The sequence below is a fragment of the Monodon monoceros genome, unplaced genomic scaffold (assembly GCF_005190385.1).
Source record: "Monodon monoceros isolate NGI ecotype Baffin Bay Population unplaced genomic scaffold, NGI_Narwhal_1 Super_Scaffold_18, whole genome shotgun sequence".
NCBI classification, from domain to species: domain Eukaryota; kingdom Metazoa; phylum Chordata; class Mammalia; order Artiodactyla; family Monodontidae; genus Monodon; species Monodon monoceros.
The window spans coordinates 126,913,324-126,940,090 of NW_021703774.1; the positions used below are offsets into that span (position 1 = coordinate 126,913,324).

The 26,767-nt window shown below is 43.1% G+C and overlaps 1 protein-coding gene across 2 annotated transcripts in view; it reads right to left on the minus strand.

Moving 5' to 3' along the window:
* The window catches only part of PGM1 (phosphoglucomutase 1), a 58,717-nt gene extending 33,974 nt beyond the window's left edge, over positions 1-24,743 (minus strand). For both annotated transcript variants that reach the window (XM_029228698.1, XM_029228699.1), the window contains exon 1: positions 23,249-24,743. In XM_029228698.1, the coding sequence (XP_029084531.1) occupies positions 23,249-23,494 (246 nt within the window). In that variant the 5' untranslated portion in view covers positions 23,495-24,743. The remainder of the gene's footprint in view (positions 1-23,248) is intronic.
* Between the last annotated feature and the right edge of the window lie 2,024 nt (positions 24,744-26,767).

A 26,767-nucleotide genomic window follows, 5' to 3' on the forward strand; every position in this document is an offset into this window, starting at 1 on the left:
TTCATCAGGATCACTCATTTTTCACTTTCACCAGTTGGCTCAGCGAGGGTGCCCAGAAAGCAGCCAAGGGTCCCCCAAATAGTCTGTCCAAACTGAAGCTGCAACAGTGTTGGCCGAGTAACTAAAATAGAGGTCTTGCCTGGAAGATCACTCTCAATGACGAAGCAGAGTTAATTCCTGTTGTCGTCACCCCATGTGAAAAAGTTACGGACCAAACACCCACCCACATCCACAGATCTTCAAAGTTGTTTTGATGAGGACAGTCTGCCCACATAACCAAGCCAAATACCCTTCAATTATTTTTGCCTCGTTTCCCTGTTAGGGTGGAGATGGGTCCAGAGGGTGTTGCATGCAGCAGACTTCAGTTACAAACACCAGGTGGCCTCCAGACTCCACTCTCAGAGCCAGACAAAGACGGAGCAAGTGCAGTCCTAAGAGGCAGGATCATTAACAAGACACCTGGTGTGGCTCCCACCAGGCTCTCTGCTACTGACACCCCTTAAAACTGAGCCTCTCTGGGCAGTCCTCACTGAGAAGGCCATCTGCAGCTAAAGTTGTTCCAGGCCATCTCACAAGTTAAAGGTCAATCTTAAAATGGAAGTGAAAGATCTAAGTTACCTCTGGTTTCCTTTCATCACTGTCATTTTGATACTTAAGTATTTGATACTCAAGTGATTTTTTTTTTACTTCCCACATGCAATCCCAGTTAGAAGGAAAAAAAGCATCTAACAGAACAGATTTATTCACTGGCCACCAGAGATTTAACAAAAAAGTATTCAGTTCTAGAAGAATAGAGATTCACAAATATGCCCTGAATGACCAACAGCTTGGTCATTCCCTTGAACTTATAGAAAAGTAGGGATGAAGATGCACCAAATCCTTGAAAACATAAGCAGAATAGTGTGTGTGTGGTAGGGGGAGAGGGAAGTAAGTTTTTCTGAATGCATGAGGCTTGATCAAGTTATTATTTGGAAAAATAATATGAACATAAGATTAAAATTTGTATATTCATATTCTCAGTTTTAAGTTTCTTAAAAGAAACTTAAGAAAACATTTTTAGTGAAGCAGTTTAAGTCCTTTGCATTTGAAGAAACTAAGATGTTTAAAAACATTCTACCTCATCCCATTTGATCCCTGAGATTTTATTAATAATCTATTTCGGTACATACATGTTGTGTTCTTTATCTGGCTCAGCAAAAGCTGTCAATTATGAAGCTCCATTGTCAAGGTTTTGGTGAACTTGTTAACAAGGCTTAAAAAGTAAATCAAGACTAGTTACGCCACATGTCTGGGGAGTTTGATGTGCACATAAAAGTCAGGTTTTCAAGGGAAAAGTAGTAATCTCTTGAGAAACAAAATCTGAATATTTTTCTAATAATTTGTCAAGCCAGTTCCAAAAGCAGACAGGCCCTGAGAGCAGCAGACTGCCCTCTGTGAGGCAAGAATGTCTCTGTGCTCCAGGGGCTACACATACTGGACCAGAAGAGCTAACGGGCTCATGAGCAGAAAGCAGGCCACTACCAAAGAAGCCTAGTCTCCTTCAAATGGCAAACAGGGCTGGCCCACCTGAAAAGAGAACCTCGAGACATAACATTATAACAATTCACAGGACACGTCTATTAAGCTGAAAACCAGTCAGCCAAAAGACAATTGCTTTTTATAGCTTATTTTTCCCTCTTATTTCAAGTTTAAAACCAAAATTCTTATGAAGTAAGCTCCTTTATGAACAGTAGTTTACCCACCCAATGTTTTTCAACTTACTACAAATGCATTTTTTTAATTCATATTTTTTAAGTTCCATGGCCAGTTTTCTCTGGTTTTAGATAGGTTCGCAAATTATGCCAGTCTATGTGTCTTGACATATTTAATAATAGATCCGCATTCATGAAATATCAACTCAACAGTCTTTTCATTGGGAATAACAGAGCAACCAACCATGTAATTGGTAGTGTCCTTAACAAGGTCTTGAAAGCCCAGCATAGATTCAGGGACACTTCGTTGCAAAGGGGCTCCAATATCCCCACTAAAACTTCTCTGCCCACACATTCCAGCATGTTCTCTGCTGGTGATCGATCGCTTTCTCTCGAAGCTCTTTCTGAAGCCAGAACTAGAAGAGTAAAGTTTTGTTGGGGGCTTTTCCCACACATTCACTTATTTTATTTACAGTTTATGGTCAATGCAAATCAATTCCGTAAAATGAGAAATGATGAAGAATCAAGGCATAACTATGAAAATTCAAAATTGATAGATGTTCAACACAAAAAAACCCACAATCATCAAAATGGGTTTGTTTGCAGCATAAGATCCAACAGGTGTTATTTCAAAGGATGGTAAATGCTTGCTTTTTTTTTTTTAAAGACAGTGGCCACATCATATACTAGAACACCTCAGCTTAGCAGTGTGTTTTCATATGAACTAAAATTTGTTTCTAAAAATATTTTTTACATTGAAACTGTTGTAAGAGCTACACTTCTCCAGGATTAAGCCTGTTCCTAGGCCTAGTACCAGTTTCTAACCACCTAAAAACTGACTGATACAGAAAGTATTCCAAACGTAAGTATTCTGATTCTTCAAGGTTAAAAAATATATATTCTAAAGTAGTCTAGAAGAATCATTGCAAACAATAATGCTGGTGGTCTTCTACTCCTAACTCTCCAAATAGCTGATATGCCACTTTGGGGTTCATTATTTGATGGCCTCTCACTTCCAAGGTTTTTAAATATAGCTCCCCAGTGGAACATCTTCATATTTAACACATTATTGAACACAAATGGAAATAGACAGCAGTGTTTGAGCATCGGGAAGTCCTACCTGTGAAACCTGGGGAATCAGGTGACTAGGTGAACCCAGCGCCCCCTTCCTGGATGGGAATGTCCGTGTGGGCACATACACTTTTTTACTTCACTGTATGTGAGCCAGCTTTACGGCGAGGCATGGACTGGAAAAGACCCCATCTCTCATGGCCCCTGCACATGCCAATGAATATCCAGCAATTTAAGTGCACCTCAAATCTAAGGCTCCGAAGGAGAGAGTTCTGTACCCCAAAATGAAGAGCAATGTTTTCACCAACTACACGTGTCAGCATGGTGTTTGTCAACATGCAAAACTAAACCAAAACGATATAATCCTTGCCCTAGAAAAGCTTCTGTTCTAAAGATGGGCCTGGGTCATAATTTTATGGACACTATAGAATTCAACCCCACATAAAAATATTACCAGAAGCAGCAATGTTAGATGGACTGTGAAGTGTGGTAAAAAAGAAGAAGCATTAAAAACATTAAGCTTCCAAAGACGCTCAGACTAAGTGGGCCAGCTATTAAGAAACTCATTTGTCTGAGCTCTCCAGCAAAGGTTGAACTTCATCTTCGGAAACGTTACTGTCGAGCATAGCAAACCCAATTTGGCCTAATGAATTCGCCTGCCTTGCCAGTACTCCTTCACAATGACACAAATTACATTTAAACCATGCAGGGGATTTAAGGATTATTCCCTTCAGACAAGGAACTTTCATACTGGTCTTGGGTCCAATCAATTTCACAATGGCAGAGTTATGAAGCCCTTCGCTCCCAGCCTCGCAAAGACTCCAGCTCCCACTCTGATCAGCAATGATGCCTTCCTAGTAGAACACAGCAGAAACTGAAGACTTGCCAATCCTTTATTCATTCTACCTTTCTTTGTTTTTTGCCATTGACAAATATTTACTGGGTTACTAACTGCTGTGCCCCAGGGCCCGTGGGAGGGCTGGACCCAGGGCCTGAAAAGGTTCGCCTCTTCACACCAAGAATTATTCTTTAGAAAATGCCACAGGTGTGGGCACAGTGGATAGAACTGGTAACCCTTTCTCTCAGCACAAGCACTAGAAAGAAAGCTACTAACTGGGCTAAAAGCAGCAGGGCTCATTAGACCCCCAGCCCAAAGCCCTGCGCTTGTGACAGCTGCAGGTGCCTGCCTGAGTGCTTGGGGTGTTTGACCCCAGTGACAGGAAACAAAAGCTGGGAAAAATCATTCATTTCTCCAGCCAACAGTAAGTAGGCATGTAGTGAATGCCAGCCCCAGGAGAGGCACTGCAGGATAATGCAAAAACCACAGGTTCAGGAGCCAGACACAACCAGGGCTCATATCTTTTTTTTTTTTTTTTTTGCGGTACGTGGGCCTGTCACTGCTGTGGCCTCTCCCGTGGCGGAGCACAGGCTCCGGACACGCAGGCCCAGCCGCTCCGCGGCATGTGGGATCCTCCCGGACCGGGGCACGAACCCGTGCCCCCTGCATCGGCAGGCGGACTCTCAACCACTGCGCCACCAGGGAAGCCCCAGGGCTCATATCTTGCACTCTAAAATGTATGAGGAGGTATAATCTCGAGCAAGTTAACTTACTTGAGCCTGTAAGATGGGGATAGCTGTCAAGGTTGTTCTGAGAACTGAATCAGGCAACAGGTGTGAAAACACTTAGTACCTGTGTCTGTCATATAGCAGATTATCAGTAAATGTCAGCCCCTCACCCTTCCATCCTTAATGTCCTCATCTCTAAAATGGGATAATGATACCTGCCTCACAAGGTTTGGGGGACGATGACTTCCCCGAATGTCTGTGAAAGCCTTTGTGAACTAGAAAATGATGTAAAGATATGAATTTTTTTCACATTCTGAGGGGTGATAGGGACAGGAAAAAAAGGCGAACGGACCTTTGTTCTTAAGAAGTTCATTTCGGAGGAGCCATCACAGCCTGGTGGCCTCGGTGCTGTCCCGGAGGTGCATGGACAGAGCCATGGCTCGCAAGAGGTTGTAGTGATGGGGTAAGGCTGAAAAGTAGTTGGGGCAAGATTATAGAGTCTCATGAATCACAATAAAGTTTATTCTGCAGACACCAAAAGCTATGGAAATTTTTAAGCCGGAGGAATACAAACTGCTATTTTTTGGAAAGTTGAATGGCTGCCAGCGGTGCATCAAATAGCTTGGAGGAGAGACTGGAAAAAGATGAATCAAGGCTTGCAAAAAAGGATTGCCTCTGCAGCTGAGGTGGCTCTGAGGATCCTGGTCTCTGTGATCTTGTCAAGAGCTGCTCCTCTTACAAAGGACTTCAACTTTGAGTCTTGGCCAGTTTGGGCCCTTTTAAGTTATTTTCCTCCAATATGAAGACACTACCTGAACAAGCTCTTTCCTCTGACCCCTTCAGTTCACTCTCTCTCTTCTCTGAGAACTGTCCCCTATCCCACCCCACAACAGTGGATACCTAGGGCCAAGTTTCTACTGCAGGACCCTGATGGCAGGCCATGATCACCAACGGCAGACACCTGACCAAAGCTGGATCACTCATATTTTTTCTCCTAGGAATCTAGAATTAGGACTCAAAAGTGTGCCAGTCAGATTCAGTTAGTTCTTGAACTGGGAATACAGGTAAACTCAGGCGCTGTGGGGCAGGGATGTCGTGTCATGAGAATATCTATAGAATTGTAACTGGCAGCCAGATGATACATGAGAATATGAGACAATATTATGCAGGATCCAACTCTGGATCACTCAGGCATCCCTAAGAGCTGGGGGCCTGATGTATAGGAAGAACTGGAAAAGAATTCAGAGTAGATCCAGGCAGAATATAGGTTAGATGAATCTTCTCAAGTGGGTAAGGGTTGCAGACTCATGAGACATGAGAGTTGGGGATTGTGGTCTTTGAACACAAGCCACTTGAGACTCCCCTGGTGGCACTGGCATTCTGGACTGGGGTGCTTCCATAGCCAGATTTCCAGTCAGTGTCACCCCCAATCCCATTGGAAAGGTAACTCCTAATTGCTTGGGATAAAAGAATTTTTTTTAAAAAACAGATCTTTATTGGAGTATAATTGTTTCACAATACTGTGTTAGTTTCTGTTGTACACCAAGGTGAATCAGCCATATGCATACATATGTCCCCATATCCCCTGCCTCTTGAGCCTCCCTCCCACCGTCCCTATCCCACCCCTCTAGGTCATGGCAAAGCATCAAGCTGGTCTCCCTGTGCTATGCTGCTGCTTCCCACTAGCTAACTATTTTACATCCGGTAGTGTACATATGTCGATGCTACTCTCACTTCACCCCAGCCTCCCCCTCCCACCCCGGGTCCTCAAGTCCATTCTCTATGTCTACATCTTTATTCCTGCCCTGCAACTAGGTTCATCGGTACCAATTTTTTTTTTAGATTCCATATATGTGTTAGCATATGGCATTTGTTTTTCTCTTTCTGACTTACTTCACTCTGTATGACAGACTCTAGGTCCATCCACCTCACTACAAATAACTCAATTTCGTTTCTTTTTATGGCTGAGTAATATTCCATTGTATATATGTGCCACATCTTTATCCATTCATCTGTCGATGGACATTTAGGTTGGTTCCATGTCCTGGCTATTGTAAACAGAGCTTCAATGAACGTTGTGGTACATGTCTCTTTTTCAATTATGGTTTTCTCAGGGTATATGCCCAGTAGTGGGATTGCTGGGTCATATGGTAGTTCTATTTTTAGTTTTTTAAGGAACCTCCATACTGTTTTCCATAGTGGTTGTATCTATTTACATTCCCACCAACAGTGCAGGAGGGTTCCCTTTTCACCACACCCTTTCCAGCATTTTTTGTTTCTAGATTTTTTGATAATAGCCATTCTGACTGGCAAGAGGTGATACCTCATTGTAGCTTTGATTTGCATTTCTCTAATAATTAGTGATGGTAAGCATATTTTCATGTGCCTCTTGGCCACCTGTATGTCTTCCTTGGTAAAATGTCTATTTAGGTCTTCTGCCCATTTTTTAATTGGATTGTTTGTTTTTTTGATATTGAGCTCCATGAGCTGTTTGTATATTTTGGAGATTAATCCTTGGTCTGTTGTTTCATTTGCAAATATTTTCTCCCATTCTGACGGTTGTCTTTTTCTCTTGTTTATGGTTTCCTTTGCTGTGCAAAAGCTTTTACGTTTCATTAGGTCCCATTTGTTTATTTTTGTTTTTATTTCCCTTTGTCTAGGAGGTGGGTCAAAAAAGATATTGCTGTAGTTTATGTCAGAGTGTTTTTCCTATGTTTTCCTCTAAGAGTTTTATAGTGTCTGGTCTTACATTTAGGTTTTTAATCCATTTGGAGCTTATTTTTGTGTATGTTGTTAGGTACCATTCTAATTTCATTCTTTTACATGTAGCTGTCCAGTTTTCCCAGCACCACTTACTGAAGAGGCTGTCCTTTCTCCACTGTATGTTCTTGCCTCCCTTGTCATAAATTAGGTGACCATATGTGTGTGGGTTTATCTCTGGGTATTCTATCCTGTACCATTGATCTATATTTCTGCTTTTGTACCAGTACCATACTGTCTTGATTACTGTAGTTTTGTGATATAGTTTAAAGTCAGGGATTGGGCACTTCTTAACATAAAAAGATTTAGAATTAAGTGTAGACATGAAGTAAATCAAACTCGTAGTAGAGAGATAATAAATCATAGTATTAATATTTTTGCAATAAGCTTGGGAGAAAATCTATATTTAAGTATATTAAGAGACTCTGGGATATTGGTTTATCTAATAGATCGGCCCTGTGATTCCAATTTATAAGATATAGGTGAGTAACTTATTTTGACTTATGATTTCAAGTAAGAGAATTTTATAAAAGTTATAAACATTATTGGATCATTCAAGACAACTTTGAATGTACCATACTTGTATGTTTAAATCATCAGATGCAGAGAGTTTACTGCAATATTTCAGGGAATGGATTCTAAGGCCAGACTGACAAGAGTTGGAACCCAGTTCTGCCAGTCACTGGCTGTGTGACCTCAGACAAGTTACTTAGCCTCTTTGGGCTTCCATTGCCCCATCTGTAAAAATGGGGAGAACAACAGTCCCCCTATCTCACTTATTGTTGCAGTCATGACTGAATGAAGTAATATACAGAAAATTCTAAAACCATTGCTGGCATAAGGTACCCTACACAAGTATCTGCTATTATCATTATTAGATTATATGAGAACAATGGGAATATTTTCAAAGTTTTGCTTGTTAGACAAAGGCTGTAAAAAGTAAATAAACATTTGATTTATAAACTTGAAATATTCATAGGAGTTTGAGTATATAGCTAAGATCTCTCTCTCTCTCTCTCACACACACACACACACACACACACACACACACACCCCGCACCAACTTACACTGACAATGGAGTCAGCAGAGAGAGGAAAATGAAGCAGATGTGCTGAGATAAACAGTGAGGAGAGACAGAGGCTAGCTGCCTGGGCTCCTCTTGCCTCAGGCTCTTGTGAGGCCCAAGTGCCCACCCTGCCCTTGGCTTTCAGGAGGCCCTCTGGCCTTATGATACAGTCCTCTTAGAGGCTCAGTGTGTCAGACTGGGTTTCTATTACTTGCCACACCTGCACGCTTCAGTGTGTTGAGCAGGGCTCTGTAGTGCATGGCTCCCATTTGCCAGCTCTGAGGCAGGCTCCACCTGCTGTCCTATCCAGGCAAGAAGAGGAAGAAAAGAAACCTCCTGCCTTCACACTTTGAGCAACCTCAGCCAACAGCAAGGAGACCTTGGGCAAAGTATTTAACCTCTCAGCGCCCCCATTTTCTCATCTTTGAAACGGGGACTGATAATAGCACCTCCTTAGACTTACTGTGGCGATCATTTCATAGTATTGCAATCTAGAATCATTAGCTTGTACACCTGAAACTAACACAATGTTATATGTTGATTATACCTCAATTTTTAAAAAAATGCATCTCTTAAAGAGAGTTAAAAAAAGAAAGATGTAGTACCTACTGCACAGATTTGTTGTATAAAGGTACAATGAGTTAGTAAGTATAAAGAGCTTAGCACTGGCTGGTTCTAGTGCCCTGTGAGTACTACATAAGAGTTAGCTTTTATGACTACCCTGAACCAATCTGAAAATATGTAGCTGCGTTTAATAGCTATCTATGAGTACATATGTTTTAATAGAGTTAGGAAGTGTCCTTTAAAGAAAAGGAGAAACTACATTAAACTATAAAGGTACAAGGCCAGAAGAATTACAAGGACCAAATGGTTTGTTTAGAGTTGTACAGAATCCCAGGTTCAAAAAATACTCCTGAAGCACATTTTGAAGTTAAAAACAAACAAAACCGCTGCCTAGGATCGTGTACATCCTTTAGCATCTGCCAGTCTGTTGGCCCTCTGCTTACACCCATATGTCCAACAGTTACTATGTAAACTGACTTTTTCCATTCAGATCATCAGGCACCATGCACCACGGGAAGATGAAAGACTCAAGTTATCAAACTCCTGATCTAAAAGGAGAGATTAATAAGTCAATAAATCATTTTAAAAGGAGTAAAATCTGGGAGCTTGCAAGGGTGCTCTGAGTGTTCAGAGGAGAGAGAAAATTTTTGGAAGGCATTCCCCACTCCACAAATACCATTCTTAACTTGTGTGGTTAAATCTAAAAACAGTCTCTCCAACTTGAAGATGCTCAAGGCTTAGGAATTACTTTCATACAAAATGCACATGTCAAGAAGACTCCTGTTTAATAAGAAATCACCAATATTCAATCATCCTGACCTAAAAAAACAATGAATATGGTTCATATAAAATTTTTATATGTATTTTTATCTTATTTCCTTTTTGGAGCATCCTTAAAAGTTTTTTTGTTTAAATCCGTGAAGAACATTCATTTGGAGTTAGCAGAATATTTTCCCATATTCTGGCTATTACCAGGAACTATGTATTAAAATCCTTTGGTAAAAAGAGGGCTATCTATATAGAATTGCTTTATTTCAAATCATTCATAGCTGTATGCTTCCCTCTTGTGTTACAAAATGGAAACACAAGCAAGATTTCCTACAGCCTCAGAATGGGTGGGCTACCTGCCTAGAGCAGCATTACACAACTCTCGAGGGTACCATTCACCTGGAATACAATGAGAATCAAGTCCCTTGGAATTCTGTGGCAGACAGTGACTGGCCCTCTGTCAAATAATTAAAATGTGGCAGATTTCTTGACTTTTAAGAAGAGACGTTACATTATTCTGTCTCCTCACTAAGGATTTTTCCAATTGCACGGTCTGGCCAAACTAGTATGTCCAGCTGTAAAGAAACTGAATGAAGGTGGCCACAGAGAGGAAACATCTTTTTCTATGGGGTCTTTGTGAGTCTGAGTTTCTGTAAAATGGGGATAGTAAAACTTCCTTTAAAGTTTCTGACAGCAAATGAGGAAAGGCATGTAAAGTGCTTATCACAATGCCGGCCTGTAGAGTAGCCACTCAGTAAATGTTATATAAACTACCAAAATAGAGATACTGAGGAGCACTGATCCCATCCTTCTAACACAACCCCTGATCTCTAAAGCACGTGGGCCCAGGCAGGAGAGAATCAATGCTTTGGGTCGGCCTGTGGGATAGATTAAACACTTACGATGGGCCAGGGAAAAGGTGGAGGAAGGGGAATCTACAGTCCCTGCTCTAACCAGAGGAATCTACAGTCCCTGCTCTAACAGAGGAATCTACAGTCCCTGCTCTAACCAGAGGACTTCAGACAGGCCTGGGTCCGAATCCTGCCTTTGCCAGCTTCTGGCTGTGTATGGCCTTTCTGGTCTCATTTTTCTTATTTGTAAAACAGGGACAACGACACTGCTTTAAAGGCTGTTGTACAGTAGGAGATAATTGCAGTAGGTCACGATGTGCTGGGCAGTGTTCCAAGAGCTTTACAAGCATTAACTCACTTAATCTTTACAACAACCCTATGAGATCAATACTATTATTCTCAGCCCCTATCTTAGGAATAAGAACACTGGTTATGTCATCTGCCCAAGGTCAAATAGCTGGGAAATTGTGGAGATGGGTTTTGAACCCAGGGAATCTGGCTCCAGAACCCACCCTCTTAACCATCATGCCGTGTTGCCTCTTATTGTATTATGTGGCAAATACACAATATGCAATAGCTTTTAAAACAGCGATCTAAAGAGATGTGGTCATTTTCCCACTCTACACCATTTATGGGAATTCCTGGGATAAACAGTAGCCCAAGTGGGCAGAGGCAGGACACTCTCACTGGGTTTTAAGATTTAAGTGAGAACAAGGCTTCAGGAAAATCAAAAGTTGCACCACAACATAAAAGATTCGGGAACCCCCTAGACTACAGCTCTAGATAACTCTATTAAAAACGTCTACCTTAAGGAATTCAGCATAGTGGAAATCTAGGTTTGCATCCTTACTCTTGATAATTTTTAGTACCTTGGTGATCTTGGGCAAATCACTTACCCTCTATTTCCTCATCAGTAAAACAGAGGTCTAAATACCAACTTCTTAAGAGTTGTTGACAGGATAAAAGGAGATCATGTAAAGGGCTTATCATGGTACACAGGATTACATGTAGGTTCTCAGGCAGGTTTATTTAATAACAACCCTGCAATATAGGTATCCTCACAAGCCCCATTTTACAGATGAGGAAACTGAGGCTTAGGGAATAAATGACTCGCTCAAAGCCTCACAACTAATAAACTGGAAGGCAGGCTTCGACACCAGTTTTAACGCCAAAGCTGGTGCTTAGGCTGTATGGCTCCTTTGGATGATCAAGTGCATTTGAACTTGGAAAAAATTAAGAGGAAACAGATTCCAGGTGACTCTCATCGGGATATTGGGCAAGTGCAAAGTATATGAGTTCTGATGCCTGTACAACCCACTGCACTTGGTAGACAGAGCACAGGTGTTGTGTGTTGAACTGAGCATCCCACCAAAAAAAAAAAGATATGTTAAATTCTGAACCCCAGATACCTGTGAATGTGACCTTATTTGGAAAAAGGGTCTTTGCAGATGCGATCAAATTAAGACGAGGTCATACTGGATTAGAATGGGCCATAAATCCAATCACTGGTGTCTCTATAAGAAGAGGGAGATTCAGAGACAGACACATAGGGAAGAAAGCCAGTGAAGACAGAGACAGAGATTGGAGTTCTCTGCACCAATGACTGCACCTTAGAGCCTTCCAAACCTTTGTATGCCCATTATTTAAATTAATTCTCATAAAACTCTCCAATAGGGCAGATACTAGAATTGATTCCATTTTACAAGTGTGAAAACTGAGCTTTAGATCAGTTAAGCAGAATACATGATATTGCATAGTAAATGGTACAACTGAGATTTGAAACAAAATCTTCAATTCCAACCCATCACTATGAACTAAAGTTATCTGGTAAGATTCAAGGAGCCACCAAGTGGCCTGTCTTCCATTTGACATTATGTCAGAAGTCTACAGAAGCAGTGTGGATTATGGAGCACTGGAATCTTCTTGTCAGTTATTACCATTAGTATAGTTTTAAATAGGACAACAACAGTATTAGGTATATGCATTAAAGCAGCGACTGTGCCCTGCCTCCACCCTCACTTCACTCTCGGCTAAGGTCTCTCTGATTCCTCTTTATCATCCTGCACTTGTCTCAAAAAGCACCTTGTCTGGGCAGAGAAAACATCCTCATTCTTCCCTTCCCCTTCAAGGTGGGGTTGAGTGACTCTGTGATCCTTTGATTCCCTGAACTTCTCCCCTGGAGATTCAGAGGGAATGCAACCCTGCCAACACCTTGATTTCAGACTTCTCATCTCCAGAACGGTAAGAAAATAAATTTCTGTAGTTTTAAGCCACCCAGTTTGGAGTCATTTATCACAGCAGCAACAGGAAACTAATACACTAGTATTCACACCATATTTTTGTAACTACTTATGGATTCTCCTCTACCAGCATGAATCCTGAGAATGAAGATTTTGTCTTATTTATCTTTGTACCTGCAACTATCTCACACAGTGCCTGGCACTCAAAGAGTGCTCAGCAATGCTTGTTGAATGAGAAAATACATGTGGTCCAGGAGGTGCACAGTAATGCCAGCACACATTTCGTGCAGCTTCCCATCTGTAGCATGACATTGGCCTGGGCCAGGTAACCATGCCACAGATCCATCCCAAAATACCCATCTTCAACTACGCACTGCTAGCTCATGACTCCAGTAAGGTGAAGGCCTCAAATCAATGGCCTTGTGACTGACACTTAGAGCAACTGTGAACCTCTGCCTCACAGATCAAATTCAAGGGACAACGTATGGACAGAGAAAGGATAGGACATGTTGGCAGTGGAGGTGACAGGCACAGAAGACCTTCCCCTCTGCCCCTCCACTGGCTTCAGAGTTTGGAATAATCATAGTAATCATTAGAATCATCAGAATCTTCTGTTTGCTACATACTTCCAATGTCAGGCACTATAGTGAGCGCTTCACAAATTCTACTTTGTTCTCACGTTAATCGTTAAGGCAGATATTTTTACTCTCTTTATACCAAATCTACTAACACGGTGAAAGGCTATGGTGAACTGTGTGATAAGCATGTTTCTAGTGAATTTGACCTCAGAGGGCTTGGTGCCAACTGCATGGCCCAACCCAGAGAGGCAGCTGTCTTTTGTGACAGGAGCCAACCTCACTCCCAATTCCATCTGAGTTTCCTACACTTATTTCCCTTTTGCTTCATTTTTAAATGGATTTCAGTTGGCTCCACAGAACGCATTTCTTTCAAAGTCCCCATGGGGCAGCGTAACATAATAGTTTTATTACCAAAGCAAAAGGTCTTTCCCCATCCCCACCCAGTTATGCCAACCCAGCTCCATTTTCTGGCCTCTTTGCAATCATGGGATGATCTCTCAGAGTTGAGGTGGACACAGGCTTAACACCTAGGTTTCTGGTTTTCGTGGCTTTGAGCTGATAGTACTCCCTTCCAAGGTCAGGGTCATTTTGTCTACTTGGGCTTTCACAAAACTTTCTATTGTGTACAATTTCTAAATGCACCAAAGCATGTTGAGATGCTTACCAGGATGGACGAGAACTGGATCCCCAGCCCACTGCGGTAAACTGCAGAAGGAAAGCAGAACGCCAGAATCTCCCTCAGCATGAACTGTCTTCTAAGACCTTCTCGACAGGGCAGTGTGCTTGAACAGTATAAAATGTAACTCATTTTCAACAGTTATACCAGAGTATTTTCATCTAAATTAATATTATCTCCTTCAAAACAAGCACCCTGGGTAGCAACGTATGTATTCAAACAATGCTGACGTTGCACTAACATTTCTCGAACTCTTTTTCGGGCTGCTGTCTTTACAGTCTGTGGTACTTTCTTTGAACGTCTTCAGTCTTAACAAATTGCATCCTTTGAGAACAGATGTGAACTTTGGAAAGAGAAGAAAATTGGTCGGAGCCATGTCTAATGAATAAAGTGGGTGATCAAATCTTGTTACATCATTTTAGGTGAAAAATGAGGCATGACTATAAAATAATGTGACTGGTTTCCCTAGGTGACCCATAAACCGACTAGCTGAAAAATAATTCCCGTAGAGGAGTTTCAAAATGCTTTGAGCACTAGATGCATCACTGGAATAAGTGTATGGTTCCCAGAGTGGTGATTTGGCAGGGTACAATACTAATTTGGATATATAAGTTCAAATATGTTTGTAAAAAAAAGAAATCTGATTGCTTACACTCATGAAAATGAAGAAGCTATTCTCCTGGAGAAATTTCTCCTCCTTTTTTTGACAGCCTGGTTGGCTTTGGACAAGGAGTGTGCTGAGAAAAATAGACTCATCTCCTGCAGAAAGGCTTCGTTGGACACACTACCCCCTCCCACACATAACCCCCACCTCAAGCGGGGGCAGGCATCCCGGCTCTGAGCGTCCACAGCCATCTCTTTTCCCTCGGGTATTAGCACTTATAAAACTTAGTGGTGATTGTCTGTTTTTGTGTCAATCTACCTCTTTCAACTAGAGGCTCCTTGAGAATGAGGACATTATTTTGATCCTGTATCTCCGATGCTCGGACAATGTGCACAGAAGCACAGGACACTAATTCCCGTTCTGGAGGCGGACCCTTTGCCTTTGCTTCTCACGTTCCCAGGACTTCGCCTGCCAAATATAATTTCTTCTGCCTGGCAAGCAAAACTGGACATTCAGTCTGTGTAAAATCCACCCATACAAATTTACAGAGGCCTAAGGTAGAGTTAGTGGTTGCTTAGGGCTGAAGGTGTAGGGGAGCAAGAAGGATTGACTGTTAATGCACAGGGCTTCTTTTAGGGTGATGGAAATATTTTAAAATCAGATTGTGGTGATGGTTGCATAACTCTGTAAATACACTAAAAAATACTGAGTTGTACACTTTAAATGGATAAATTGTGTGGTGTGTGAATTATATCTCAATAAAATAGTTTTATTTTAAAAGTCCTCCACAATGAGAATGATTGTTGCCTAGGTTCCTTTCTAAGCCTGTAGTTGGAATAAGTGATAGTCAAGGTCTTTTAAAAAAATCTAGGTACCGATATAAAATTAGGTCTCTATGTTCCCTCTGTAAATCTATCGCTTGAAAATGACTGAGTGGTTTTCACTAAATTTGGAAAGCATGTTTATGATAATGAGGACTGTGGGGTATTCCCCAAGATTAATACTCCCCTTCATTTAGACTGACACCCCCAATATTTAGCCTAACACATAGTACCCAGAATAACATCGATATAGGCGTACCTCAGAGATATTGCAGTTCCAGACAACTGCAATAAAGTGAATATCACAATAAAGCAAGTCATACGAATTTTTTGGCTTCTCAGTGCATATAAAAGTTATGTTTACATTATTCTGCAGTCTGTTTAGTGTGCAATAGCATATTGTCTAAAAAAATTGTATATACCTTAATTTTAAAATATTTTATTGGTAAAAGAAAATGTTAAGCATCATCTGAGCCTTCAGTGAGTTATCATCTTTTTGCACCTGCAACTTCAAAGATCATTGATCACATAACAAATATAATAATGATGAAAATGTTGGAAATATTGCGAGAATTACCAAAATTTGACACAAAGACACGAAATGAGCAAACGTTGCTGGAAAAAAACTCGTCACAGAGTTGCCACAAATCTTCAATTTGCAAAATATACAGTATCCGTGAAGTGCAATAAAGCAAAGTGCAATAAAATGAGGTATACCTGTATTTCCCAGCCTCCCTTGCTGCTTGAGGAGGCCTTAGCCTAAGTTTCAGCCAATGGAACAGGAGTGAAATCGATTACATGCAGCCTCTGAGAAAGGTGTGCCTTCCTCTCTCTTTCTCCCCTTCCTGTTGGCTGGAATGACCATATGGTGGTAGGCAGCCACGTTGGACTATGCAGAGAAGGGCGATTCACTGGGGAAGGCTGAGCAACAAAAGAAAAACATGCATCCTCTGACACAGTGGAGCCACCACCCTAGGCCTGGACTGCCCACACCCAGTCTATTACAGAAAGGGTAATACTCTTGAACCTATTACTATGAACTTTTATTTTAAGTAACTTATTTTAGAACTCTGCTATAGCAGCCAAAACCTATGTTTTAACTAATGATAAAATTTGGTGTTCTGTACCAAAACAGAATCTAAAATATGCAGCATTGGCATACTTTTTATGGCCATGGCAAAATTTTTACCACCACTACCCTGGAAGGCAGACCACGGGCCAACCAAACCTGTAGCTCTAGGCAAATGGTTAGGAGAATTCAGAACAGGAGTGTTTGTTGGCTGCTTCATGCCACAATACAGAGAGGAGCTCAGGCAAGGACTAGGCATCCTGCAAGCAGAAATGGAGGTGATGGTTCTGCTAAGGAAAGTTTTCTTTGTGGCTTGTACACCATGTTGCCCAAGTCCAGTAATCTGTACACTGCAGAGTTGAGATGAAGATCATTTGTATACCTAGGCTAAAGCAGCTACCCATGAATCAGCAGGTGTAGCAGAAAAGGCTTAAATCTTTCCTGGGATTCTCTGCCACACAGTGGGAACTAGCCTACCAGCAAATAACCCATTAAGGATACTGTCTTCTTACCCAGCCTAGCTTTTCCTACTGTCTTAAAGCGACCATCAGTGACAGAGAAATCAGGGGAGGGACAAAGCATAGAGGCCAAAAAATAAAAGCTAATGTTTTCAGGCTTCTAAACTCCATCTAGGTGAGAACTTTCACTGTGGTTATCAGTGTTGGAGAAACAAAGGACTTTTAGGCAAGATAAATGGGGCCTTAAAGGAATGGGTAGGGGATATTATAATTTTGTGATAATGTCTGTTTAGGTGTGGTGCTGAGTCAATTTTCCTTGGTTTCCAGAAACTCTCTCCCAGGGATGGGATTTATGACAACTGAGGAGGCTCTGCTTTTAGGCAGAGAAAGGGGTTCAGAAAAATGCCTATTCTCAAAGGCCTTCAGCTCGAAATAGTTTTTATGCCACAGTGATGTATTCTGGACCCCTTCAGACTTCAGAAAAGCTTTCAGAAGAATGATTTGAGTGGGCTACACCTCTAAGAAAGTTAAGCAGGCAAGTTTCTATGATCCATTCATTCTCCCTTAAATTTCCTTGAACTTGACACAGACATACCCAGTCATTCTGTGGCCCTTGGAGCTGTGGTTACAGTGGGGAATCACCTTTTAAAAATGGCTACTGAAGCACTGACGTATATACACTACCAAATGTAAAGTGGATGGCTAGTGGGAAGCAGCCGCACAGGGAGATCAGCTCGGTGCTTTGTGACCCACTAGAGGGATGGGATAGGGAGGGTGGGAGGGAGATGCAAGAGGGAGGAGATATGGGGATATACGTATGCATATAGCTGATTCACTCTGTTATACAGCAGAAAGTAACATAACATTGTAAAGCATTTATACTCCAATAAAGATGTGAAAACACACACACACACACACACACACAAATTAAAAAATAAAAAAAAAATTTTTAATGGCTCCTGAGTGTGCCAAGTAATCGAGGGCTCACCTTCAGTTGGGAGAATTTGGAGAAGACTTTTCTTACCTGGTGTCCTCAAACGGGACGGACCACAAACGGGGTAGCCCTAGGGGTGGGGAGGATGTTTGGAAAGGGTGAAAGGGGGCTGCCTTTGCCTCAGGGTTTTGTTGCTTTTTTAACTTCAACTGTTGGAAGTCTCCCTTCCCAATGCTTATCCCAATCACCACTCAGATGAGTCCCTGAGGCACAAGATAGAAAAGGTGAATGAACCCTGAATAAATACAGTGAGGAATGTCAATCAGCTCAGGCCAATGAGTCTGAAACACTTTGAACACTACGTTTTCGTACTGGAAACAATTTCTTCCCTTTTTCCTCTTCATGAGTGCCCCAAAGTGTTTCTGAAAAGAAGAAACGTGACAGGTAGGTGGTGGTACAGAAAGACTTGGTTGACTTGTCCAACCTGCTAGAAATGGTGGAGTTGTAATCAGGACTCTGGTCTTCTGATATTTCATCCAGTTGATCTTTTCCATAAATAAGTATATCCCAAAGCAAGCAGTTTCAGGGATTGTTATATCTTATTTAAAAGCTTGGGAAAACTGGATTGAGCAATGTTAAGTAGGACTTTCAGAGCTTTTAATATACAAAAGAGTCATGTGAGATTGCAAGAGGGCCCCAGAACGATATTGGGAAGTAACAATTTCCACCACCCCAGGGTTGATATGACTATCCATACATTATAAAAATCTTCCCAGGGTTAAGTTTGGCCTCTTCCTTTTAAACTGTTGTTAGTGGCATACAGGGAGGGTGAGATCCTGTTTTCCTATAGATTATACCATACGGCTCATTTTGACAACTGATACATGAATCTGCTTTTGCCTGCTGTTGAGTGTGAATGATTCTGCCCAAGGAGTACTTTCCTCCCAGGTCACACTACCTGGTAGGATTTGGGGATAAGGATTTGGGGGTAGGATTTGGGGTAACTTTCCTCCTGAGTCACCACATGGTAGGATCTGGGGGTAAGGATTTGATTCTGAATAAATATTAGTCTCTTATACTGAACTCTAATATGCTTACAAACACCTGTGTTGCTAAAGAGTGAGCTGAAATGGTCACTACATCGTGTGAGTCCCATGGGCTTAATCAGCGGGGTGAGTAGCCATTCTGGGGCCAAACCAACCAGCGTGAGGACCACAAACACTGGCGGGAGCTCCAGATGAACTCGCAGTTCATCTGAATGGTCTCCTGGGATAAAGCAGAGAACGAGACAAGCCCAGGCTTCATCCACTTGAGACCTACAGTCAAGAAGGTTTGTGTTGGAGGCCAGGTGGGTTACAGACAAGCAACCCAACAACCACTATAAGATGCAGTCAGCACTATCATGGAGGTGAGCAAGACAGGCTACGAGAGCAGAAAAGTGGTGCACCTGATTCAGGGATTGGGAGCGGAGAAGTGCCAACTAAACCCAGACCTGAAGGTGAAGGGGCGAGAAGAACACTCCAGGTGGAACCAGATGTGAGAGAGTAGAGCATGTTGGAGAAGTAGGTTGAAGAGGCTGGTTGGAGAGAGCCCCGTCCTCCAACTCTGTTGTTTCACGCTCTACAGGAAGCAAACACACTAAAAACCCCTCATGTTTTATATTTTACAAGATACTTCCACACATACTGCTTTATTTTCTCACTACAGCAAACATTTCAGGCGTCCCTGGCCCACACTCACAGAGTCAGGAAAAGAGACTGGGAATTGCCCCCTCTGTTCCTGGAATGCAAGAGATGTTACACAGTAGCAAACACAGATATGCCAGGACTGTGTTCCCAATACTAGATTCCCGCAGGGAGTGGCTGAGGACACTGTCAGTCTGGGTAAAGGTTTTTGTTTTTTAACATCTTTATTGGAGTATAATTGCTTTACATTGTTGTGTTAGTGTCTGCTTTATAACAAAGTGAATCAGTTATACATATACATATGTTCCCATATCTCTTCCCTCTTGCGCCTCCCTCCCACCCTCCCTATCCCACCCGTCTAGGTGGTCACAAAGCACGGAGCTGATCTCCCTGTGCTATGCGGCTGCTTCCCACTACCTATCTGTTTTACATTTGGTAGTGTATATATGTCCATGCCATTCTCTCACTTTGTCCCAGCTTACCCTTCCCCCTCTCCAGTCTGGGTAAAGCTTTAAGCAGTAAATGAGCATTTGGAAGGTATCCCAAATTCCCTCCTTTTTCGCTTGGGCTAATCTAAGTTTTTGTCACTTGTACCCAACTGGGTTCTGACTAACAAGGTATCCCTCTATTTTGGTTGGGGCCATTGAGGGTAAGAGGAAGGTAGGAGACAACGCTGAGATCTATGGGGTGTGGGCATTAATATGTGCCTCAGGCTGGGTATGACTAACTAGTGTCCCCATATTAGCAGAACATTGATAACAGAAAGTCCTGCCCTCAGGCTCATCCTGAGGTTTCCCTACAAGTGTCATTCAAACAGTTTCCAGGTGAAAAGGGGCTGCCAGGCACTTTTAAATATGTTGTTTCATTTAATCCTCACAAGAGCCTCACTGCGTACATATTATCATTTCCAGTCTTCACAGACAAGGGGGAAAAAGGATCCGAAATTGAATAACTTGCCCAAGAGAACTGTCCCCAACTCCTATGATTTTTATTCTTTCTGTCTAGAATTCCTCCCCCAACAAATCCATTTTAGAAACTCCAACTCATCCTGTAAGCCTCAATCCCGCTACCACCCCTCTGTGAAAACTTTTTCGCTTCCCCTTCCGCGCCCAAGTACAGCCTGCCATGCTCCTGTCCCTTCAGCATCTGGCACATAACTCCCTCACAACACCTAACACACTGTGTTGTCTGCTTATTCCTGTCTACCTCCCCTTCTAGGCTATGTACTTACTGAGGGCAGGAATGTATTATATCCCAAGTACTAAGCACAATGACTGATAAGAAGTAAGCACATAATAAATGTTTAATGAGAATAAATGTATGGGTCATAAACTATATGCTGGCTTTAAGTGCTGGAATATACTTGAAGTGTTTTCCATATACTTCATAATTCAGGGCAACAGAACAAGGATTCACTGAATGCTGCATTGCCTTAGGTACGAGGGAGTGTCACATGTAAACTGACAATTTCAACTATTCTAGCGGTATCTATGGGGAAAGGTCAGTTAAGGGAGAAGAGTGGCAGACAGGGGCTGCTGGGAAAGGCTTTCTGAAGATGCTATCTGGATTGCACCAGAAGAGAAAGAGCAGCATATTTAAATCCCTGGTGAGGGATGAGAGAGAGAGAGAATCAAATCAGAGAACAGTGAGCTGAGGATGGAAACCCAGGGAATAGCTAGGATGTGGGTAGAGTAAGCAGTCCATGAAGGAACTCTCAAAAAGTGTGAGTAGAATCGGGAGACAGTGACCAAGGCAAGGGAATGAGAATTTTTAATGAGTACAAAGTCAGCAGTGCCAAATGCAACAAGCAGGTCAGATAAGATAAGGCCTAAACAGTGTGCAATGGATTTAGCAACCAGAAAGTCATCAGTAACCTTGGCAAGAGCAACGTCAGTGGAGTGGTGGAATAAACAGAAGCCAGACTGCAGTAAGGCGGTGAGTGAACGGGAGTTAAGAAATCTGTGATGGTGAATGTACACAACCTTTACAAAGATTGGCTAAAAGGGGGCGGGGAAAGCAACAGGGTAGAAGCAAAAGGGTGAAGAGGTTTTAAGAACATATATTTTTAGTCTTAACTAATTCTTTTCTTCCACCCCACGCTACTCTCAAATGGACAGTTTTCCAGTTGGACCCCTTAAATTCCCACTATGCTGTAAGCCCCCTAAGGACAAATCTTGCTTCTAAATCATCTTTTTATTCCACCCATTTCTCTGACATAGTATAGGCTCAGTATTTGCTGAAGAAATGCAAATTCAACACAGGTGATAACAGGGAAATGAACAAGAGCTGTACTGGGATACAGGTCTTGTTCATTCTTCGTTCTTCTTTCAAGGGAATGTGAGGTTGTCTGAAAACTCAGGATTATAAAGAAAACAAATCCAGACAATCTTCTCCCACCGATGCTTATAAATGTTTGACCCAGAGAGGCAGATGTAGATTGTTCCCAGTTTAGATTTGAGAGACAGCTGGAAAATATGTCTTTAGGCTCAGGGTCTCTTCATTCCCAGAAACTGTTCAAGTCCTTGGAACTAGCAGGTGTATACTAGATTCTCAGTGCTGCCATTAGAGGTCCTGTTGAACCTGCCTAAGCTTCAGTTTTCTAATTGGCATCTTGAAGATGCCCATAATAGCATCTACCTCATAAGGCTACAGGAGGATAAATGAGATACTGCAGGGAAGTACTTTTCACAGGGCTTGGCAAAATGGCACTCAATATGTTAATAAGAGAAATAAAGTACTGCTAAAATGGATAAAAATATTACTAAATATTACTGAGTTCCAGAAGAGGTGAGTGTAAGTCAAATCTTATGTTAAATATAGAAAGAAAAAAGAAAACTTAAAAAAAAAAACTCGTTAGAAAACTTTTTTATAAGAGTAGACAATTACCCCAATTTACTTATTTTATAAAGCCGCATTTTCGCAAACGTACCAGGTTGACTGAAAAGTCTACTTCAAGGTTTCACCTAAGTGGACCTGCCCCATTAACTCATTTAACGTTCCTTAGCTGTGGTGGCAGAACCAAGGTATTGCGTTAATTTCCTGGCCTGCCACGACTACTTGCACAAGAGCGCCCTTGGGTAGGTGGTTTCTGTTCTAATGGAAATTCAGCTCCAGCCCCCTCGGTGGAACAGAGCCAGTAGCAACACCGAGCAAAGACTACCGTTTTCAAAAGCCTGTCCCCCCAGCAACCAGGCCGCTCCAGGGCAGAGGCAGAAGCTCCGTCCCAGCAAACTTAGGGGACGGGGAAAGGGACTTTGCGACCGCCTCCTCAGAACTGAGCGCTTGACCACCAGCGGGGCGGGTGTCCAAAGCCTTGAGCTCGCAGCCAGCGGGAAGCGCCAGTCCCGGACGAGAATAGCAGGCAACCCGGCGGGATGCAAAGGGGTTCTGAGCAAGGCGGCGGCCTCTAACCTTTCCGGGTTAAGGCGACTGCACTCTGCTCGGTAACTGCATCTTCACCGGCAGAAAAGGTTAACGTAAAGGTCAGAGGCCTGGACGGCGGCGGAGGGAGGGGAGGGGGGGAGGAGGAAAGAGAAGGGAGGCGCAGGAGGCGGAGGGGCGGGCCTCCCAAGGTCAAGCCCTGCCCTTCGCCTCGCGCCTCCCCGCCCGCGGGGGCGGAGGGGCGACGAGGGAGGGGAGGAGCTGGTAGAAGAGCAGCTCTGCGGCGCCCCGTGGCCACTGTCCGGCCCGGGGCCACCTCTGCCCGGCCCGCTAGGCCAGGAAGAGCGAGCGCAGAGAATTGTGGGGGTGGAGACTGAAGCGGCGCGCGCGGAAGTGGCCCCGCAAGAGTGAGGCAGAAGGCGGGCGGGCGACGAGGGCGACTGAGGAGCGGGCGCGTCCCTTACCCCGTTGGCGGCGGCGATGCGGACGATGAGCTGGATGGCCTCCTTCATGTAGAACCTGCCGTCACCGCCCACCACCAGGGTGGCCTCCTGCCGCTTTGCCGTCTCCACGGTGGAGATGATACTCTGGATGAAATTCTCGGCATAGTTGGCGCTGCTCTGAAACACCTTCACCCGCTTCCGCAGCCCGCTCGTGCCCGGCTTCTGGTCTTGGTACGCCTTGGTCTTAACGGTCACGATCTTCACCATGGTGGCGACTAGCTTCCTGGGGCCCGAGCGGACTCTGCTAAGCGAGGGGCGACCGGAGCTGTGGCTGCAGCTGCTGTGTGGTGAGGCCTCTGACGGGTCGGGGCAATACAGGCTCTCTCAGCGGTGCTCGTCCCTCCTCCTTAAAGGGACAGGGGACAGGGCCCTCCCTTCGCGGCCAGCCCACCTCCTTGCAGGTCCGAGAGGGAGGGGAATGGGGAGCGCCCACCCCTAGGCCTCCAGTGTGATGGGTGGAGCCTCTCTGATTTACCCTCCCCTCGTAAACCCATCCGCTGTAAAATGAAATCCGGAACTCCTCCCATAAGTGGAAGAGCAGAGCTTGGGGTAGGGACCGGGTCACAGGGCAAGGACTTGAGGCAGAGTGGGAAGAATAGAGTAGGGACAGCCGGACTTAGAAGACTTGGGAAGGTTCCAACTTAGGATTTTTCCGCTTTATGATGGTGCGAAAGCAATAAGCATTCAGTAGAAGCCATACTTCTAATTTTGATTTTTGATCTTTTCCTGGGCTAGCAATATGCAGTAGGTACTCTGTACACTGGAGATGCTGAGCTGTGACAGCAAACCCAGCCCCAGCTCCCCGTCAGCCACTTGATCAGGAGGGTAAACAACCAATACACGTGGAACCACTCTGTATCCATACAACCATTCTGTTTTTCACTTTCAGTACAGTATTCAATAAATTGCATGAGACATTCAGCACTTTAGTATAAAATAGGCTTTGTGTTAGATGAATTTGCCCAACTGCAGGGTAAAGTAAGTACTCTTATAGGTAAGCTAAGCTGAGCTACAGTGTTTGCTAGGTTAGGTGTATTAAATGCGTTTTCCCCTTATGATAGTTTCACCTAACAGTGGGTTTATCAGGAGGTAACCCTAAGTAGAAGATCTCTACAACATTTCCTGTGGTTAAGCTGGAGTTTCATGTGTAAATAACTTTCCGGAAACACGTTCTGAGGGATGGAAGTGTCAGCCTTAGCTAGATTTTGACTCATTTTTTCTATTCTCTAAATATTAGGGTATTTGTGTCTAATTCAAAGGTCTAATTCAACCTACTACTTTCCACCTGTTTACTGATGGGCCACACTTCATTTGGTTAGGGTGGGTGTACTAATAGGTAAGATTTATTGAATATAATGTTTATTGAGTATAATGTTTCTAAAGTACAGGTTTTATTTTTTCCCCTATTTCATGCTCACAAAACTGAGATTCAAAAAAAAAATGGGGGCTTCCCTGGTGGCGCAGTGGTTGAGAGTCACCTGCCGATGCAGGGGACATGGGTTCGTGACCCGGTCCGCGAAGATCCCACATGCCGCGGAGCGGCTGGGTCCGTGAGCCATGGCCGCTGAGCCTGCGTGTCCGGAGCCTGTGCTCCGCAACGGGAGAGGCCACAACAGTGAGAGGCTCGCGTACCGCATGAATGAATGAATGAATAAATAAATAAATAAATAAATAAATAAAAACTAGTCAAGGCCACAGAGATAAGTATATGCAGGAGGCCAACTCAGGTGGATGTGGCTCCCAAGCCAGGGCTCTTACCATGATTTGCCTGCATGTCACCAGGTTTGAGAACTAGGACATGTATGGGGAAGCCTTGATAAACATATGTACAAATACACGGTAAGGCTGAGTGTTACTACCACCAGTTATTCATGTAGTACAGAATTGGTGAAGAGATCAAAAAGAACTGAGGTGGCCACAAAGGGTTGGAGGATACAGAGTCAATCAAAGAGGCTCGATTGTTAACTAGGAATCTTCTGTCTTTTAGGTTCAGCATCTCCCTTGATTTGGTGAGAGTGGTTGTCCCCTCTGCTTGAGAAATGTGTCATTTACATGATGTGTTAACCAGGGAAAGCTAGTTAATATCTGTGGGCATATGTTTCTTTACTATAAAATGGGCACAAAACCTATCTTAGAGAATTTCTGCAAGAATTAATGGGGTTTTGTATGTCCCTAGTTCTCAATCATGCATACACAGTAGACTCACCTGAGACCCTTTAGAAACTAGCCATGTTCTGATCCAAACAGATTCAATCATAATCAGCGGATGTAAGTAAAGCAGCATGATGCTTATAGAGTAGTACCATCTTGTGGGTTAAGTAGTATAATCAAACTCATTTTATAGACTAGAGGATTGAGAATAGAATGGTGAATGTAATCAAGGTTACCTGACTCCACAAAATGAAAATATAGCATAGAATCACTGAGTCTTAGAAATACGAACCTCTCAGAGTTGTATGGATTAAATGACATACTGAATATAGAGCCCCTCGCACAGTACTGATAGCTACTCAGTAAATGGTAACTCGTTATTATAAAGTGGTGGGCTCAACTTCAGATCTCATGCTCTTTCTCTGTTCTTCCCTATCTTTGGAACTAGGATGGGGCTTTTCATTTAAGAGGACTTGTTCCATACTTCTCTCACCTCAGAAGTTGTAACAATTAGCTTTAGCTATATAACAAACCACTCTTAAACTTAGAGAATCACCATTTATTCTTATTGCCCATGATTTTATGAGTTAACTGGGTGGTTCTGCGGATCTTGACTGGGCTCCTGTAGATGGTGGTCCCCACGATCCCCTCCTCCTGGTAATCATGCTTTTATGTAATCCCCTTATATTATTTGTCTTGCTGTGTAACACATTACCACAGAGTCAGCAACTTAACACCCATTTATTATCACAGTTCTACAGGTCAGATGTCTTGGGGGCGGTTTGGCTGGGTTGAATGTTCATAGTACCTGTACAACAAGGCTGAAATCGAGGTATTGGCTAGGCTGGGCTCTTACCTGGAGGCTCTGGGAAGAATCTGCTTCCAAGTTCATTCAAATTGTTGCAGGATCCATTTCCCTGCAGTTGTATGTCTGAGGTCCTTGTTTCTTTGGTGGCTGTCAGCCAGGCTCCACTCTCTGCTCCTAGAGGCCACCTACAGTGAGTCCTTCTCATGGCTGCAATCTCTGACTCCCTCTTCCACCATCAGCCAGAGAAAACTACTGCTTTGTAAAGGGCTTGTGTGATTAGATCAGAATACCTGGATAACCTCCATTTTGCCACATAATGTAACAATCATGGAAGTTATATCCCATCATGTTCGAATATTCTACCTGCACTCAAAAACTGACTTACAGATTTCCAAGTTGTAGTATTGAGAAAAGCAGCAGAATGATTCCTGTTCCTTCCTGGGTGGCAAGTGAAGTGGGAAAAGAAGCCATTGGACCTGAAGTGCCCATACAAATAGAAATGAGAGGGCTTCCCTGGTGGC